The sequence below is a fragment of the Silene latifolia genome, chromosome 4 (genome assembly GCF_048544455.1).
Source record: "Silene latifolia isolate original U9 population chromosome 4, ASM4854445v1, whole genome shotgun sequence".
NCBI classification, from domain to species: domain Eukaryota; kingdom Viridiplantae; phylum Streptophyta; class Magnoliopsida; order Caryophyllales; family Caryophyllaceae; genus Silene; species Silene latifolia.
In genome coordinates, this window is record NC_133529.1 from 10284618 (window position 1) to 10300006 (window position 15389).

At 38.3% G+C, this 15389-nt stretch overlaps 2 protein-coding genes across 3 annotated transcripts; one reads left to right on the forward strand and one right to left on the reverse strand.

The window, feature by feature from the left end:
* Positions 1-3892: 3892 nt before the first annotated feature.
* On the forward strand, positions 3893-10377 carry LOC141652880 (E3 ubiquitin-protein ligase MBR2-like). The gene is made up of 5 exons (XM_074460492.1): positions 3893-4767; positions 6025-6180; positions 9297-9395; positions 9478-9636; positions 10004-10377. Exons 1-5 carry the CDS (start codon positions 4195-4197, stop codon positions 10133-10135), a joined length of 1119 nt encoding a protein of 372 aa, XP_074316593.1. The 5' UTR covers positions 3893-4194; the 3' UTR covers positions 10136-10377.
* A 226-nt stretch (positions 10378-10603) lies between these two features.
* Positions 10604-14512, reverse strand: LOC141652870 (uncharacterized). Of its 2 annotated transcripts, XM_074460479.1 has the most exons (4): positions 13496-14512; positions 11747-11855; positions 11251-11386; positions 10604-11038 (listed from the first exon to the last, which is right to left on the reverse strand). In XM_074460479.1, exons 1-4 carry the CDS (start codon positions 14416-14418, stop codon positions 10917-10919), a joined length of 1290 nt encoding a protein of 429 aa, XP_074316580.1. In that variant the 5' UTR covers positions 14419-14512; the 3' UTR covers positions 10604-10916. The 2 variants fall into 2 exon arrangements, with proteins under 2 accessions (XP_074316580.1, XP_074316581.1); XM_074460480.1 differs by lacking the exon at positions 10604-11038 and having other exon boundaries at positions 11251-11328; positions 13496-14483.
* Between the last annotated feature and the right edge of the window lie 877 nt (positions 14513-15389).

A 15389-nucleotide genomic window follows, 5' to 3' on the forward strand; every position in this document is an offset into this window, starting at 1 on the left:
AACAAATAAAAGTTGGGGAAGAATTTGTTTTTACCTTGAAAGAAAGTGTTACGCCGAGTAACGCTTCGAAAATTAGAGAGAGAAAACTCTTCGAAAACTAGAGAGAGGAAATTTTTCTTGAAAAAGAAATTTGCACAAACAAAATGAGGGCATCTTGCTCTATTTATGAGCAAAGCCCATTCAGTGGACCAATCGAGCAAAGCCCATGAAGCGTCCACCAATCAATACCAGGCCACGTGTCAAGCATGCGCCAGAATGTCAATCGACATACAGTGACCCATCTTCTTCGACACGCTCCTTGGTATCTACTTGCCAACGGCCAGCTGATCAACCAAGCTTGGCAGCACCGGCCGGGGGCAATCAAAAGCACACGGCACTCCCAACCTTAGTCTCGGCCAGCGCCATTTCCTTTTCCACATTCGATGTCCATTACACAACAATGTGGAAGGGGGATATGGTACGGCCTGAACAGGACCAAGCCGAGGAAGAAGTTCGACATGCGCAGAATACGCTCAACACGCATCGAAGGTCCATACCACGGCATAGACTACGCTGGGGGCAAATTGATGGGGCATATTCTGCACCCGCTGACCAAGTCAACATATTGACCAAGGTTAAAGCTAAAAGACAACAAGTCAAAAGAAAAACGGCCTAACCGACAAAGCCTGTCGGCCTGTCACTTGGGTCTCGGCTCGGCAACTAGCCGGCCGAGAGGCATATCCGTATACTCGCATCCAGTCCCCTCGGCATGGAGTCAACCAGCCTCGCCGGCACATCATGGGTCCCTCGGCCGAGGGTAAGACAGTATTTCCACCTGCTACGCCACTTGGCCACTACGTGACAAAAGGTGAAAGTCTATAAATACTCCACATCTCTCATTGAGAAATAAACTGGAAAATGTGGTACAAAACTCCCTTATCTCTCTACAATATACTTTGCCAAGTTAAACATATAAATTATCTCTCTAAGTTTACTGACTTGAGCGTCGGAGTGAGTACGCTCGGCCCCAAGCCGAGCCCTCAGTTTGTTCATCTTTACAGGAAAGAGTGAAAGGAAGAGACGAGCAACGACATCATTCTACAAGCTCAAGTGGTCACAATCCTGCTCCGGAATTACACCCGGAACACCAATGATATGAATGAGACACAAAATATACGTTCACCATGTCGGTATCAGGACACGCCCAGACGTACTCATATCCACCAGTGTCCCTACCAGTGTCAGGGACACGACCACGACACCACAAATCACCACAAAGGTACCTGGACATGCCCAGACGTACCGGGTCCAGAAGCCAACCGGATCTCTTGCCAGGCGTCGTGTCTCACCCACACGAGTCCCTTCTAACTCAAGCCATTAAGGTGCACATCCCTTTTGGAGTGGGAAGCTCCAAGAGGCGACTCGAGCGTAAGACGGTTTTCCAACCGTCTTACGTCTCCTCAACAACCAAGTATCACCACCAGCGACCTTGAATACAACACAACAACAACCACATATGACAAATGGAATACAACACCAAGCATATGACCGAATCATGAGTTCAATCCCAACATGTTATGAATAACAATTCCTCAAATACCAACATGATATACAAATCGACTCACCCATACAATAATGATAAAAGACACACAAATATGCACACAAAATATTGAAACCGAGTAGGATAAATCTACCTTTTAGCATTCTTCATAAGCTACTCGAATCCCATATGATTCCGTCTCGCAAGACCGTTTTATTCCTAAACAAACCATGTAATACCATCACAAATACTTCTCACACTATTATACAATACAAAACCCCTTATCATTACCCATTTTACTTAACTTACAAAGTAAGAGGAAGGAAGGAAAAGGATGAACAATCCACTAAAGCAAGCATGAATCCCATGTAAGAGTGTTTGTGAGGGTTTTAGAGAGAAGGGAGATGATTTAGAGTGAGAAAGGAGGAAATAGAATGAATAAGGATAAGGGTTTGAGATATCTTATCCCGTGTTCTGATTCAGCGTCACTCGACCGAGTGCGAGTCCACTCGATCGAGTGTCAGACCACTCGATCGAGTGACACCCACTCGATCGAGTAAACGTCTTACTCGGTCTATAATAGCCACACTAGGTCTAGTCTAGGTCACACTCGGTCTAGTGTACGGTCATACTTTCACTCTCGAGTACATCTTATCTCGTCTGATGATCCTTTCATGCATCCCAAGATACATTTGTGGGTCCCAGAAGGTACGGATATTACAGACATTCTAATTGTTATGTGCTTTAAGTTGACGTTTAAAAATAAAAAAAACGAATAATTCGTATCCCATTGGCAATGGCACTATACTGGAAAAAAAGAACATACATCGAAATCGAATGTATTATGTTAGACTTTAGTTAGTGCACTATACTTCATCGCTGTACAAATTTGTTGCAAAAGTCACTGCATTTAATACAAATACCTTCTCTTAAGAGAATTTTATACTTGTATTTTGTTATTGGGATTTCAGCGACTCTAAGGATAATATGAATATTATTTCTACGAGATTTTAAATCTGGGATCTATTTTCTATAGTATCTTCATTTTAATCATGACGTCAAAAACATCTTCAATCAACTTTGGATTTTTAACAAGTTAACGTTGACTTGCAATAATAGAGCAATGGCATATCATGATTAATGCGTACAACGGATATATCAACTTAACCATAAGTCCATAACTTGATTAGAATTGATTGCACAAACTCAGTTTTGATACGAAAGTTTATTCATTCTACTTTTAGTGTCCTCTATACATTTTGCGGAAGATTAAAATGACAACTCTGTCCCTTGTACTCTTAATGATAGGAATCCCTTTTTTTGGCTAAGAAATGATAACAATGTTAGAATGCCTTACTTGAAGGGTAATATTGGAGGTTCATTAATTTTCTTTAATGTGTTAAAAAGAGAGAATTAATTTGAATTAGATGAAAACATAGACGTTAAAAAAGAATTGAGAAAGTATCAGACGATCAGTTACGACGAATTGGAAACTAACCAACAAGTAATTATAATGAATAGACGAGGGTGTGGGAATGAAAATGGGTAAAACTGAACAAAAATTAAATTGGGTTAAGGGTATGACAAAATGGGGCATTCCATTGCCTCTATTTCTTTAATCCTCAAAGAAAACGCTCTCATATTAAGGTTACAGATCCATAAACACTTAGATCAATTGATAAGGGAGTTGGTTTAACTTAATCAGAGGTCTCATGTTTGAGCGTTGAGAATGCGTGCAATAGTGTTAAACCTTATGAGGGAGAGCTTTAACGTCCTAATAATCCTACCCGACTTGAATCCGGACTACACCAGATGGTTTACACCCAAAAAAAATATCTAGGTTACAAAATGTCCTTTGCATTGCACGGGTCACTAAACATAATGCTACTCTCTAGCCACTCTGCTTTTGTCTTATCTACCCACATAGGTAATATTTGATTCGTTACAAGTCGCAAGCTTGCGACGAATATGTCTGTCACAATTCACAAATAAGATTTTGTGCTAAATAGTATGCCTATTTTACAATTCATATATGAATTTAAATCCCTATAAGCTATCAATTGGTCTCCCTTGTGACGGGTTACCATTTGTGGCGGATATTTTGTAAGATAAAATGGTAACAAAATGGGTTAGTGGAGAAAAGGGACCACATGAATAGTGTTGCAGAGAGAGAAAAAGTGGGTACATTGTGAGGTAAAATGGTATCCGTCACAAACTTGTGACGGATATGTCATGTCTTCAATGGAAATTTGTGATAAGCTATAGCCAAACAATTTCTTAATATGTTTTCTTTCGTATGAATGTATGAACTATGAAGTCTATTCACATTTATCAAAACACCTATTTATTGTAATTTATTACTCAAAATATAGTTGACCTATTCAACAAATAATAATGATATTAAATCACGAGTCCCTATTTTAATGAGGTTGATGGTACGGCGCAACAACATTCACAGTACACTACGACCCACATACTCACACAGCATCATTCAAATTAAAGAAAAAAAAAAACACATTTTCGTACAATATTTCCTCAGTAGTGACTTTTAAACAAGTTCTTCCCTAAAATTGTGTCTAACAGCACTCAACCCACATTCCCACTAACTTTCTCCACTTTCCCTTTTCTGGTCTAATTCCGTAACTAAACGGAGTATCCGTCTTAAATCTTAATTAATGGCCGCTTTGTGTTCTTCAGATAACTCTACTTCCACCATTGCAGACCACCTTAAACTCAAAAAACCCAGAAACCCAACACCAACACCAACAACAACAACAACTGAACAAATCCCTTCAATTATGCAATCTACACGCTGCAAATCTGCCATTTCTTCTCTTCTTCTCTCAACATTCTCCAACAACAACAACAACAATAACAACAACAAAAGTGGTTCAAAGAAGTGTAGAAAGGGAACAAGTTTGTTGGGATTTGGGTGTACAGCTCAGCCAGAAGTTAGTGTTCCTGGTGTTATTAGATCTTCTGCTAATTGGGATGAGATTCGAGATGATAATAATAATTTTAATAATAAAAAGGATAAGAAAAAGACGAAAGCGAAGACGAAGAAGAAAAAACATCAATTACAAGGTGGTGGTGGTGGTGGTGGTGTTATGATGATGGATGATTCTGTTGTTCAAGATTTATGGTGTGGTGCTGATTCTTCTACTGCTACTGCTTCTGTTGATTGTCTTCATCCTCTTCCTTCTCGTAACAAAATTGATCTTTACAAACCTCTTCTTCATAATTCTCAGGTTTTTATTTCCGTCTCAGTTATTTGTTTACCTTTTATATTCACTGTGAGTGGTATTTTAGTCAAAGGTATGTATTTACTTCTTTTACTAGCATGATAAGCTTATCCTAAGACCTCGAGGTGCAATAACTCAGTGAAAGACCGTCTCTCTAAAGTTTTTTGTGTTTTACTGAAGGGTGGTGCTTGATTTCTGTGTTTAAATTAGAAAAGTTTGATTCTTGGCAATTGGTAATTCTCCCGTCAGTAAGACGGTCTCTCAATAACGCAATGAAAGACCGTCTCTCCAAAGTTTTTGTGTTTTATTGAAGATGATGCTTGATTTCTGTGTTTAAATTAGAAAAGTTTGATTCTTGGCAATTGGGTAATTCTCCCGTCAGTAAGACGGTCTCTCAATAACTCAAGGAAAGACCGTCTCTCCAAAGTAGTTTTTGTGTTTTATTGAAGGATGGTGCTTGATTTCTGTGTTTAAATTAGAAAAGTTTGATTCTTGGCAATTGGGTAATTCTCCATTGAGTAGGTTTGCAATTTTTTATTTAGAAAAGTTTGAGTCTTTGGTAGTAGTTCAATATTCCTTCCCTGATGTATAATTTATTCAGAAAAGTTTTAGTGTTGGATTCAAGATAACACACATTTTAATAAAAAGGGTAGTATAATTTATATTCTTTATCCCTTTTTGTGCAGTTTTATTTGATCAACTTTCTTGGGCTAGATGAAGCTAAGGAATATTAGTTCATTTTGGATTAGTTTTATAATTTTATTGTTTTCAATCTACTAAAGTTGTGGCTTTGTGACATGAATGGATTAAATTAACTCAATCAGCTCACAAAGAAACGGGTCAAATAGATACCATTTGGTTAGGTAAGTTGATTAGGGACTAGCAAAAATGTGTCTTTACTATCATTATGTGGAGTAAAACAAATATGTCCTTCCCAACTTAGACTGTAATCAACTAGGCGGTCGGTAAGCAAAAAAACAAGCATTAGATGGCCTAACAATGTTTTTTCAAGGTTTCACACCTATCATTCTTGTCTAATGATTAGATTAAATTAACTCAATCAACTTGTGGAGATATTGGTTTTTGAGTAGTACAATATTGGCTTTTGGTTCTTGTTTGTCAACATTTCAACTGCTTTTTTTGTCTTCTGGGGGAATGCGACCTGTCTTTGTTTTCGCTTCTTTCTGTATGTCAGTATCGGAAACTGCATTTGGTTTTATGCTCGTCAATGCCGTCATTCATGTGTATCTTGTCCTCTTGCAGCATGTCTCTTATTCCTCTGGGCAGAGAGTGAGCACTGAGCATTATGGTGCCCTAGACCTCGATTCTGCCTTTGATGCTTCTCATATTGGGCCTGATGTACTCGAAGCCCGGTATTACCATCATTTGCGGAATCGTTCTCCAGATGGGTTGGCTGAGGTTGGTTCATCTGTAGTCTTCCCTATTGCTTTTTTTTTTGCTCAATAGATTTGCTTTTCAAGTGCGTGTCTTCTATAAAATTGTTTGACCATGTGACTTACGTGACATTTTTTAGGTTTTGAGATGGGTGTTTTTAAAATTTTGGAAATTTGTTACTCGTTCTCCGGAGACATGACATTTGTTTTAACCATTACTATCTACTAGACAGTAGTATCTTATGATTACGTGCTTATTATTATAGTTTGATATGCAAGCTATGTTACTCAAACTCGTTTAGAAGTATCCGACACGGATACGTGTCCAAGTGTCGGACTCGGCTATTTTTATGAAAAATATGCATATTTTGGTTAAAAATGAGGTGTCCAAGTGTCATACCCATGCCCGAGTGTCGAGTGTCGGACAAGGGTACGCGAGGGAACTAGAAGAGTCGGAGTAACATAGTTAATGCAAGGCAAAAATGTTTCCTTGCAAATTGAGTTTGAAAACGTCACTCACTGTTGACCATCATTTCTTCAAGCAACCAGTAATTAATGTGTTGAAAATCGATTATTAAATTCATGCGTGGTTTTCATACATTTCCATATTCTAATGCCTTCTTAATTTGGCTAGCTGCACTGTTAAAATTTTAACACGGCATCCTTCTGTTAATTTGGTGGAAAGTAGCATTCCATCTTGCTTGTTTAAACAGAAAACCAGAGGGTGTCCTAGTCATTATAGTCACTTGATGATAGTCCACCACACAATGTCTCTACTCATAAATTTAAACTTTCTTTACGGAGAGGCAGTATACAAAATAAACTTTACTTGTTGGGCGCATGTAGATGTTTCTAATTTTCTATACTATAGTCTCAATTCCAAATTTCTTCGGAGATTAAAATATTTCAAATATGCATATCCCTATACTGGAATATGTTGTTCAAATGGGTTGGACTTTGATCGTATTCTCTTATGTGATAATGATTCCCTTTCCCGTGTTACGTTTATTTATTCATCAATTTTCGGTTTGCTTAATTTAGCCGACAATTGGACATTCATTAGTCCATTCCTTTAGGTTGAAGACTACTACTTTGGGAGTTATATGCTGAATATTTTTTCTAGGGTCACGTGTACTTGGATTGTATCACAACCTTTCATTTAATTGTCTTGTACTAGTACGCTGAGAGTGTTCCTTAAGGGAAATTAATTAGCAATTATGGAAAAAAATTGGACAAGAGCTTTCTGTTGACTCATACAGAAATCACAGTTATAGAGCAAAACATGAGGTTCCTACTATCTTTGTATTAACTTGGATTGGCACATGATTTATCTAACAATGTGTATTGTACGAATGACTTGAGTTCACTCATCATACCATATGCCTCCATCCGACCCAGATTGTGTTGTTCTTACTGTTCATGCGATCGACTGAAGATGATGACCTTGACAAATAACATACTGTGACGTTAGTAACTTGTTCTAAAAAGCATTAGGCACTTTGAGTCGATGAGGTTCTGTGACAACATGCTTACCGTTATTTGAAGCAAAATTACATTTGCAATTTTTTTTTCCTGCATGGATAACCTTTGTTGGATTTTGAACGGGTTAACATATAAGAGAGTAAAGCTAGAGATAATGTGATAAAGAGAATGATATAAGCTAAGAAGTAGAAGAAAAAAAAGGGTTTTTCTACGATGTACCCTTATGTTTTTTCGGATTTTACGATATACCCTCGGTTTTTTAAAATCACACAGAAGATATCCCTGAACTCAATAACTTGTCTTACAAATACCCTAAATGCTAAAATTTTACAATTTTAAATACTATATTTAGACGGTTTTAGTTGATTACGTATCCAAAATACGTAAACCCGTCAATATAAACCTTATTTACTCATCAATGTACAAGTTTTTGTGACAATATGTAACCATAAAAAAACTCAAATTTGAATACTTGGGGTGTTTTAAGAACTAATCTAAAAGTTCAGGGGTATATCAGATGTTTCTTAAAAGTCGAGGGTATATGTTAGAATTTGGGAAAATACGGGGGTACAACGTAGAAAATCCCAAAAAAAAAAAAGGAAATTGCATAGTAGCGTGTCTTTCTTAATGTGCCCAAGTGCAATCAGGCATTTTGGCTAGTGCCTCACCGCCTTAGACCGCATTGAATCATTTTGACTAGTGCCTCATTGGGTCTTGGAAGTTGGATGTCATCGGGGCATTTTGGATTTTTGGATTTGCAGCCCAATTTCTAAGGATTTGCAGCCCAATTTTTTTGGGGAAAAAGTATTCTATGGGAGTAAAATAAGTAATAGGTATGATTAATTGATAATGGTGATCCATAATTGCAAATTATAGGAATAATTTGATCAGATTTTGAAGAAGGAGAAGAGACCCAATTTGAGTATGTTTTGGTTGAGAGGAGGGGTAAAGTATGGAAAATTTATGAGAAAAGTATGTGAAAGAGTAAAATGCGTATGTGAAAGAGCAATACACCGATTCACTAATTGTGAAAACTAATGCTTAACTAACATATTCACTAAGCCAACTAGACTAGCTAGTAATTAGGAGATACACTAACAACTAACTAAAATATAGGAAACTAACTTGGACTAAAATTTTGGAGCAATATAACTTCATTTCTTTCCGTCTACCTGAGGGCTGAGACTTTTAACCACTTCCATTTTGGAGTCTCAGTTTTAACCTACCATGACTTCACGACTCCAACGATGGATATCACAGGTCTACAGCCATACGTCTCCGTAATTGATTTCTACAACACCATTCATTATGATCTTTAACCACCATAGAAGTAGGTAGGGGATGTGGTTTGGCTGATGTTTGTTTGTATTGTGAGTATAGATAGTCCAGTAGAGTCATTTTTGTAACCTTTTGATTTGTTGTTTAAATGGTGTTCCGACTTGCCATGAGATGCCACATTCAGTTCGGGGAGTCTTTTTTTGGTAACCTTTTAACTAAGTTGTTGTTGTTGTGTTCTATGGATAGATTGTCGTCATTTATGCTATCTAAGCCATGTAATATATTTGGAGCCGACGAGGCCCATCAATCGTAATCGTTAAGACGCTGATGATCCATCATTACACATTTATTTAAGCTGTTAAATGATCGTGATTTTTGCAGATCCTTATGTTTGAAAATGGTTTACTGATGAGAAGAAGATCTGGTGGTCTAGATAGATACCGAGATTGGAGACTAGATGTTGATAGCATGACATACGAGGTAAGGATCTGCAACTGGATAGTTGAAGGCTGTTTTTTATTTTTTGTCCTGAAACTAATTTTTTATGCATTTGTCCAAACAGGAGTTACTTGAGCTCGGTGAAAGGATTGGCCATGTGAATACTGGATTAGGAGATGATCAGATTGGGCGATGCCTGAGGAAGACAAAGCTTTCTGTTGTCGATGAATTGTCCTCCCAGTCGTATGCACCAGAGGTGGAGCCGAAGTGTAGCATATGCCAGGTCAGTTCGACAGACCCACAATTCTGAAATGTTAAATAGTTTAGCATCTGGCACCGGCTAGTAATTTAATTTCTGAAATGTACTCTATGGAATGATGAGAATTGGCAAGTCGCCGAATGCGATGACCGACATCCCATTCTGAAATATATATGACAACTATTTTCATATAATCACCTAATGAATGTTGTCGGTAGAGTATATTTTGAGAAACTTTTTTGTCAAAACCGACATTGATTGGCTAGAGTTGTTAATAGTGATGGTAAAACTGGGGACGGAGCAAGTATTAGCGTAAGCAATAATTATTCTACTTGTATATGTATAAATCCACTAGGAAGTTTGTCTTAATTCTCTTCCGTAAATGACACAGGAAGAATACGAAAGTGATGATGAGATGGGGAAGTTGGAATGTGGTCATGCTTATCACTTACATTGCATAAAACAGTGGCTCTCCCGGAAAAACGTCTGCCCTGTCTGTAAAACTGAAGCTTCATCTCGATAGAACTGACATTGTCATGATATTGGGTTGCAGTGATTGCCTTTGTTCGGATGCTTGTTCTATTTATTTATCAATCGTGTGCTGTATACACTCTGCAGAAAAAAAAAATGATAATGTTTGCAAGGAGAAAAGTTTGATTCATTTATGCCACTTTCGAGTGGTTACAAGAATTGGTGAAGTGATGATATAGTTTAGAGCTATGTATACATCTGTATAATTCATGTTTGTTCTATTCAAACTTGTTAACGCGGATTTGCGTTCCCTTCTCTAATCACTATGGCCAGCCAAATCGAAATGTTAAAAATTGGCAATTACTGAGCTTATCGGAAATTTCAGGTGTAATAATCTTGCAAGCCTCAAAAAATCCTGATTCTTGAGACAATTAATCCTAGTAAATCCCATCGTCGTCCCAATCGATCAAGCATATCATTTGCGCAGTTGGAGTAAAAAGTGATTAATGCCGGGTGGTGAGTAAGCAATGTTCGTTAGTCGTTATATACGAACAATGTCAGTAGTTTACGACAAAAAATACTTTGCCAGAATAGCTAGATACACAGTGTAACAGTAAATGCGTGAAAACATGATAAGTGATTTCTGGGATTGTTAATTTGAATGGATCAAGAATAAGGAGATCCAGGCGCGAAACAAAGATTGATTCGCTGCATTTACAGAGACATGTCATGGCACTTATGTGGTAAACTGGCAATGTAGCTTTTCGGGTTATGCTATAAGAATCAGAGTATCAGTTAAGAAGTCATCCATGTTTCTTAAAGCTTTGGCACTGCTAATCTCTTACAGGAGCGAAACTGACCAACGACATTACATATTCAGCAATCTCTGCACCAGCATTTGGCTTTCCGGCCTGCAATGCCCTTTCTGACATTGTTTTCAGCAGTCGTTCGTTATCTGCAAAACAAAAATGATCATATTATATGTTCTATACTTCTATTTATGTGACTTCATTAGTTCACTTGGATTATGTAACACGTGTCGTTACTACGATCAGGTTAGCGAAACATTTTGCTTCATACCATCATTTTACCAGAATCAAAGAATAGATAGTCTTTAGCTCCAGTGAGAATGAGGACAAAACCAAATGTAGAGAGAAAAAACCATACCCAAAATATTTACAATTGCAGTCTGTAATGTTGTTGAATCAAGCTCATCTTCGGTGATGATTCTTGAATCAGCTAAATCTGCCATCAAAGATGCATTTTTAAACTGATATCCTTCTGCAACATTTGGTGATGGAATCTGCATATTGTTTCGAACAGTCAAATTTTACCAGCCCAGTTATGTTGTGTGACGGAGTAAATTCGACATTGCACTAAGTTCTGAAATAACATCTCATGCAGAGATGTAAAGGTTTTGCAGTTTACTGCATTTTGAAGCGATCTTGATCGCATTTAGCTAGATTAGGGCCGCATAACCAGTACTGTGATCGTGACTGAAACCGAGATTTAATACTATTGTAGTTGCTAAAACCGCTCTCTCAATATACTAAAGACAACTCCGCATATTTCAGCAATACAGGACAATAACTATTCCACAAGGCATAAGGCATCTTGCACAATTTTTTTATAACAAGAGAAGGAAGGCTTATGAAATTATTACCAAAATGGCAGGTTTTCCTGTAACTAGTAGCTCAGAACAAGTCATTGCTCCAGCTCTAGAAACAACAAGGTCGGCCGCTGCATAAGCAGAATCCATAGATTTCAAAAACCTTCATAATCGTAAAGTTAGAGAGAGTCAGACAAAGAGAAAATATATGAAATACTGATTGCTGATACACAGTTGTGAACTTGTGATACTGGGATACATCACGATGATACCGAGTAGCAAAGTAAAAGACATCATAAACAGAACCATCAAAGAAATTATGATGGTTTACGCATGAGCTAGTTTGCCTCTCAGCAGAAAAGGAAAGGATCTTAATTCTTACAGGAATGCTGGACATTCTGAGAACAGACCAACTATGACCATCTGGTCACCACTACACTTCTGACACAACAGTTTTTCTGACACGACACTTCATTTTAGGCCTCCAAAACATGAAAACTTACACAAGAATAGCCATTTAAGGGTGTGTTTGGGTAGGAAAAGTGGAGGGAAGGGAGAAAGGGAGAAGAGAAAGGGAAGGGAGGGGAGGGGAGGGAAGGGGAGGAGAAATGGGATGTGGGTGTTTGGATACATTTCCCTCCCAAACCTTGCCTATTGTGGAGAGATTTTGTTTTGCCTTGGAGGAGGGAAAATGGATCCCTCCAAATCTTTCCCCCTCCATTTCTCTCCACCCTTATTTGCTATCCAAACAAGGGAATTTAAATCCCTCACTCTCCCTCCCTTTCTTTTCCCTCCAAATCCCTCAGTCCAAACACACCCTAAGAGACCCTTACAAGCTCCACTGTCGGATACTTTCAGCTGAATTAAGTGACATAGGTTTGCCCAATTCAGAATATATCTTGTCGCGGGGACTTTCATCCTGCAAGTCCAAATCCTTAGGAAGGTAACAAATTAAATGTGTCTACTCCAACTATAAGTGACTTGGTTGAAGTCAGAAACAAAGTTTCCACTTTCCACAACAAACCTTTTGAAAGAAATTCAAGTCAAATGATGCCTACCAGTGACTCGCTAAAGGCACAACGAACAAAATGAGTAAATTCTTGGTTTGATCCTAAGTTTTCATTCTTGACACTCTGCACAGTCTGCAGGTTGCAGCCCAACTAAATGTAAGACTAATGAGGCTTGCTTCCTTGATTTTGAACCACTATTTCAGACTCAAGCCACGTCTCTGTAGCTTAAGACAGGCCCTGCTGATATAGCATCTCTCCAATGATATGTGTTATACGCCCTACCGGCCACATCTAATTGGTTAAACTCGGCAATTTTACCTAGTTACTTAATGCCAGCAAAAGACTCTTGAACTGGACCTTTTCCCAATATCTATATTTCTGTCAACTTCCAAACGACGAAACATGTAGTGATCTAAGCTCATTTCTATTAACTTCCAAAGGATGAAATACCTAGTCTCAGTGAATCTATCAACATCACTAGGTGCAAACGCAAATAAAAAGGCAATATAAAAGCAATTCAAAACAAAGCTACAGAGAAATAAATTGACAGTGCCTATAAATCCAAGCAAATGTCAATGCACCCAATGCTGCCAGGGGTAATTAGTGCAAGAATGCCTATAAATCGGATGATGAAAGCATGTCCGAAAGCAAAAGGTAATTAGTGCAAGAATGGCTATAAATCGGATGATGAAAGCATGCCCCAAAGCAAAAGGTAATTACTGCAAGAATGGCTATAAATCCAAGCAAATGTCAATGCTGCGCAAGGTAGTGACAGACTGATAGAGAGACTTACGGTGCCAAAACCAATCGAGGGTGACTTCTAACAAGGCTCTCCATCTCATCAAACGCTTCTACACCCGTCTCCCAAATAAGATGCAAATTCGGCCGCTCACTCAACATTTGGGTATAAACATTAAACAAAGCAATATTCATAGAATTAGCCCCAAATGATCCTCCAAGAACCAACACAACCTTAACATCAGAATCCTCAATTTCCGCCAACTTAGGAAAAAAATACGTCCTGGCAACTGTTTTCGACACATACTTCCTCAAAGACATCCTCACAGGATTCCCACTAACAACAATCTTCTTCTTATCACAAGGAAAACTATCAACACAAGAATTATGTCCAACAAACACAACATCAGCAACAAATGAAAGTGCCCAATTCGCGTAACCAGGAACTAAAGATTGTTCATGAATTGCAACTTTTAATCCTTTCAATTTCGCAATCAAACATATAGGAAAAGACACATAACCACCAGTTCCTACAACAACTTGTGGTTTAAACCGCTTCATTATTTTCCAACTTTCAGCCATTGACTTTGCCCATTTAAATGGTATTAACATATTTCGAAATGAAAAAACCGGCCGGGCTAACGGCGTTGCAGGTATTGCTGCAAAGTCGAACCCGGTCGAGGGGATTGCAGTGCTTTCCATACCAGTATCAGTACCAATAAAAAGAATTTCAGAATCTTGTGAAATTGATTTGATTTCATCCGCCATTGCTACAGCTGGGAATATTTGCGCTCCGGCTCCGCCTGCTGCGAATACTACTCTTAAACTGGACCGGGTTGGCCCATTAATGGTGGAAGTTGTGGGTTCTATAGATATGCAGCAGGTAAAAACTGATTTGGGTTTTACTCGTTTTAATGGGTGTATGTGTTTTTGTGGTTTAATGTGTAGTGGTAAATGAGAGATTATTGTGGAAGCCATTGTTGTTGCTTGTATGAGCTTGAAGCTTGTTTCAATGGTTAATAATTTTTAAGTTGACTAATTGTAATTTGTAAATTAAGGGTGAGACGAGAAGTACGATGTTTAGAAAGTTACTTCCTCCGTCGTCTCAGTGAATTGTTATCTATTGTTTTTTACACAAAGACCAATACATGTGAAACAAACCATTAAAATAAATAAATTATTGCCCACTTGCTTACACTAGCCACTTGCTCATTACTTACCCAAAAGGAAATAGATAACAAATGAATGATACAGCTCAAAATGGAAATAGATAACAATTCACCGGGACAGAGGGAGTATTATGTTATGCCGTTTTGGTCACAATCTTGATACAGTTAGTCTTGCTGAAGACGGGTTGGAACAAGTGACGGGTAATGCCACTCACAAAACGGATAGGGGAGACAAGGTGGGGGCACCCCATGTGCTTCCCTCTCTCCTCTATTTGGGTCATTTGTGAGAGAAAATGCTATCCGTCACTCCAAAGTGACGGATACGTGCCGTCTGATTTTGTGATCTTCAGTTAGTCTTGCTGAAGACGGGTCGGAGCAAGTGACGGGTAATGACACTCACAAAACGGATAGGGGGACAAGGTGGGGGCACCCCCATGTGTTTCCCTCTCTCCTCTATTTGGGCCATTTGTGAGAGGAAATGGTATCCGTCACTTCAAAGTGACGAATACGTGCCGTCTCTTAATAAGAAAATGATTGTTCTGAGATTAGCAGAGAAAAGTTGTAGAAGTTTTAGCAGTTGCTCGACTGTAAGGACAGAGATTGATGGAGGGGTTTAATCAGTGGCCAAAGGTTAGAGTTGACGCCTCGGATGGTTCCGAAAGACTTTGGAGACAATTACTCACTAAACTAGTCTAGATCCCATGTAAGAGATGCACGATATTTATAAAATTTTACTTTTTAGTATATCTCGTATTATTTATGGATTTTAAATTGACAATT

What these genes read in the sequence shown, in the direction of transcription:
- LOC141652880 (XM_074460492.1), top strand. Translation starts at nt 4,195, where the DNA reads ATGGCCGCTTTGTGTTCTTCAGATAACTCTACTTCCACCATTGCAGAC. An exon ending in CTCTTCTTCATAATTCTCAG is followed by an intron (nt 4,768 to 6,024) that starts GTTTTTATTTCC and finishes GTCCTCTTGCAG; the next exon opens with CATGTCTCTTATTCCTCTGG. An exon ending in CGAAGTGTAGCATATGCCAG is followed by an intron (nt 9,637 to 10,003) that starts GTCAGTTCGACA and finishes TAAATGACACAG; the next exon opens with GAAGAATACGAAAGTGATGA.
- LOC141652870 (XM_074460479.1), bottom strand. Translation starts at nt 14,418, where the DNA reads ATGGCTTCCACAATAATCTCTCATTTACCACTACACATTAAACCACAA. An exon ending in CCTCGATTGGTTTTGGCACC is followed by an intron (nt 11,856 to 13,495) that starts GTAAGTCTCTCT and finishes ACGATTATGAAG; the next exon opens with GTTTTTGAAATCTATGGATT. An exon ending in CAGGAAAACCTGCCATTTTG is followed by an intron (nt 11,387 to 11,746) that starts GTAATAATTTCA and finishes AACAATATGCAG; the next exon opens with ATTCCATCACCAAATGTTGC.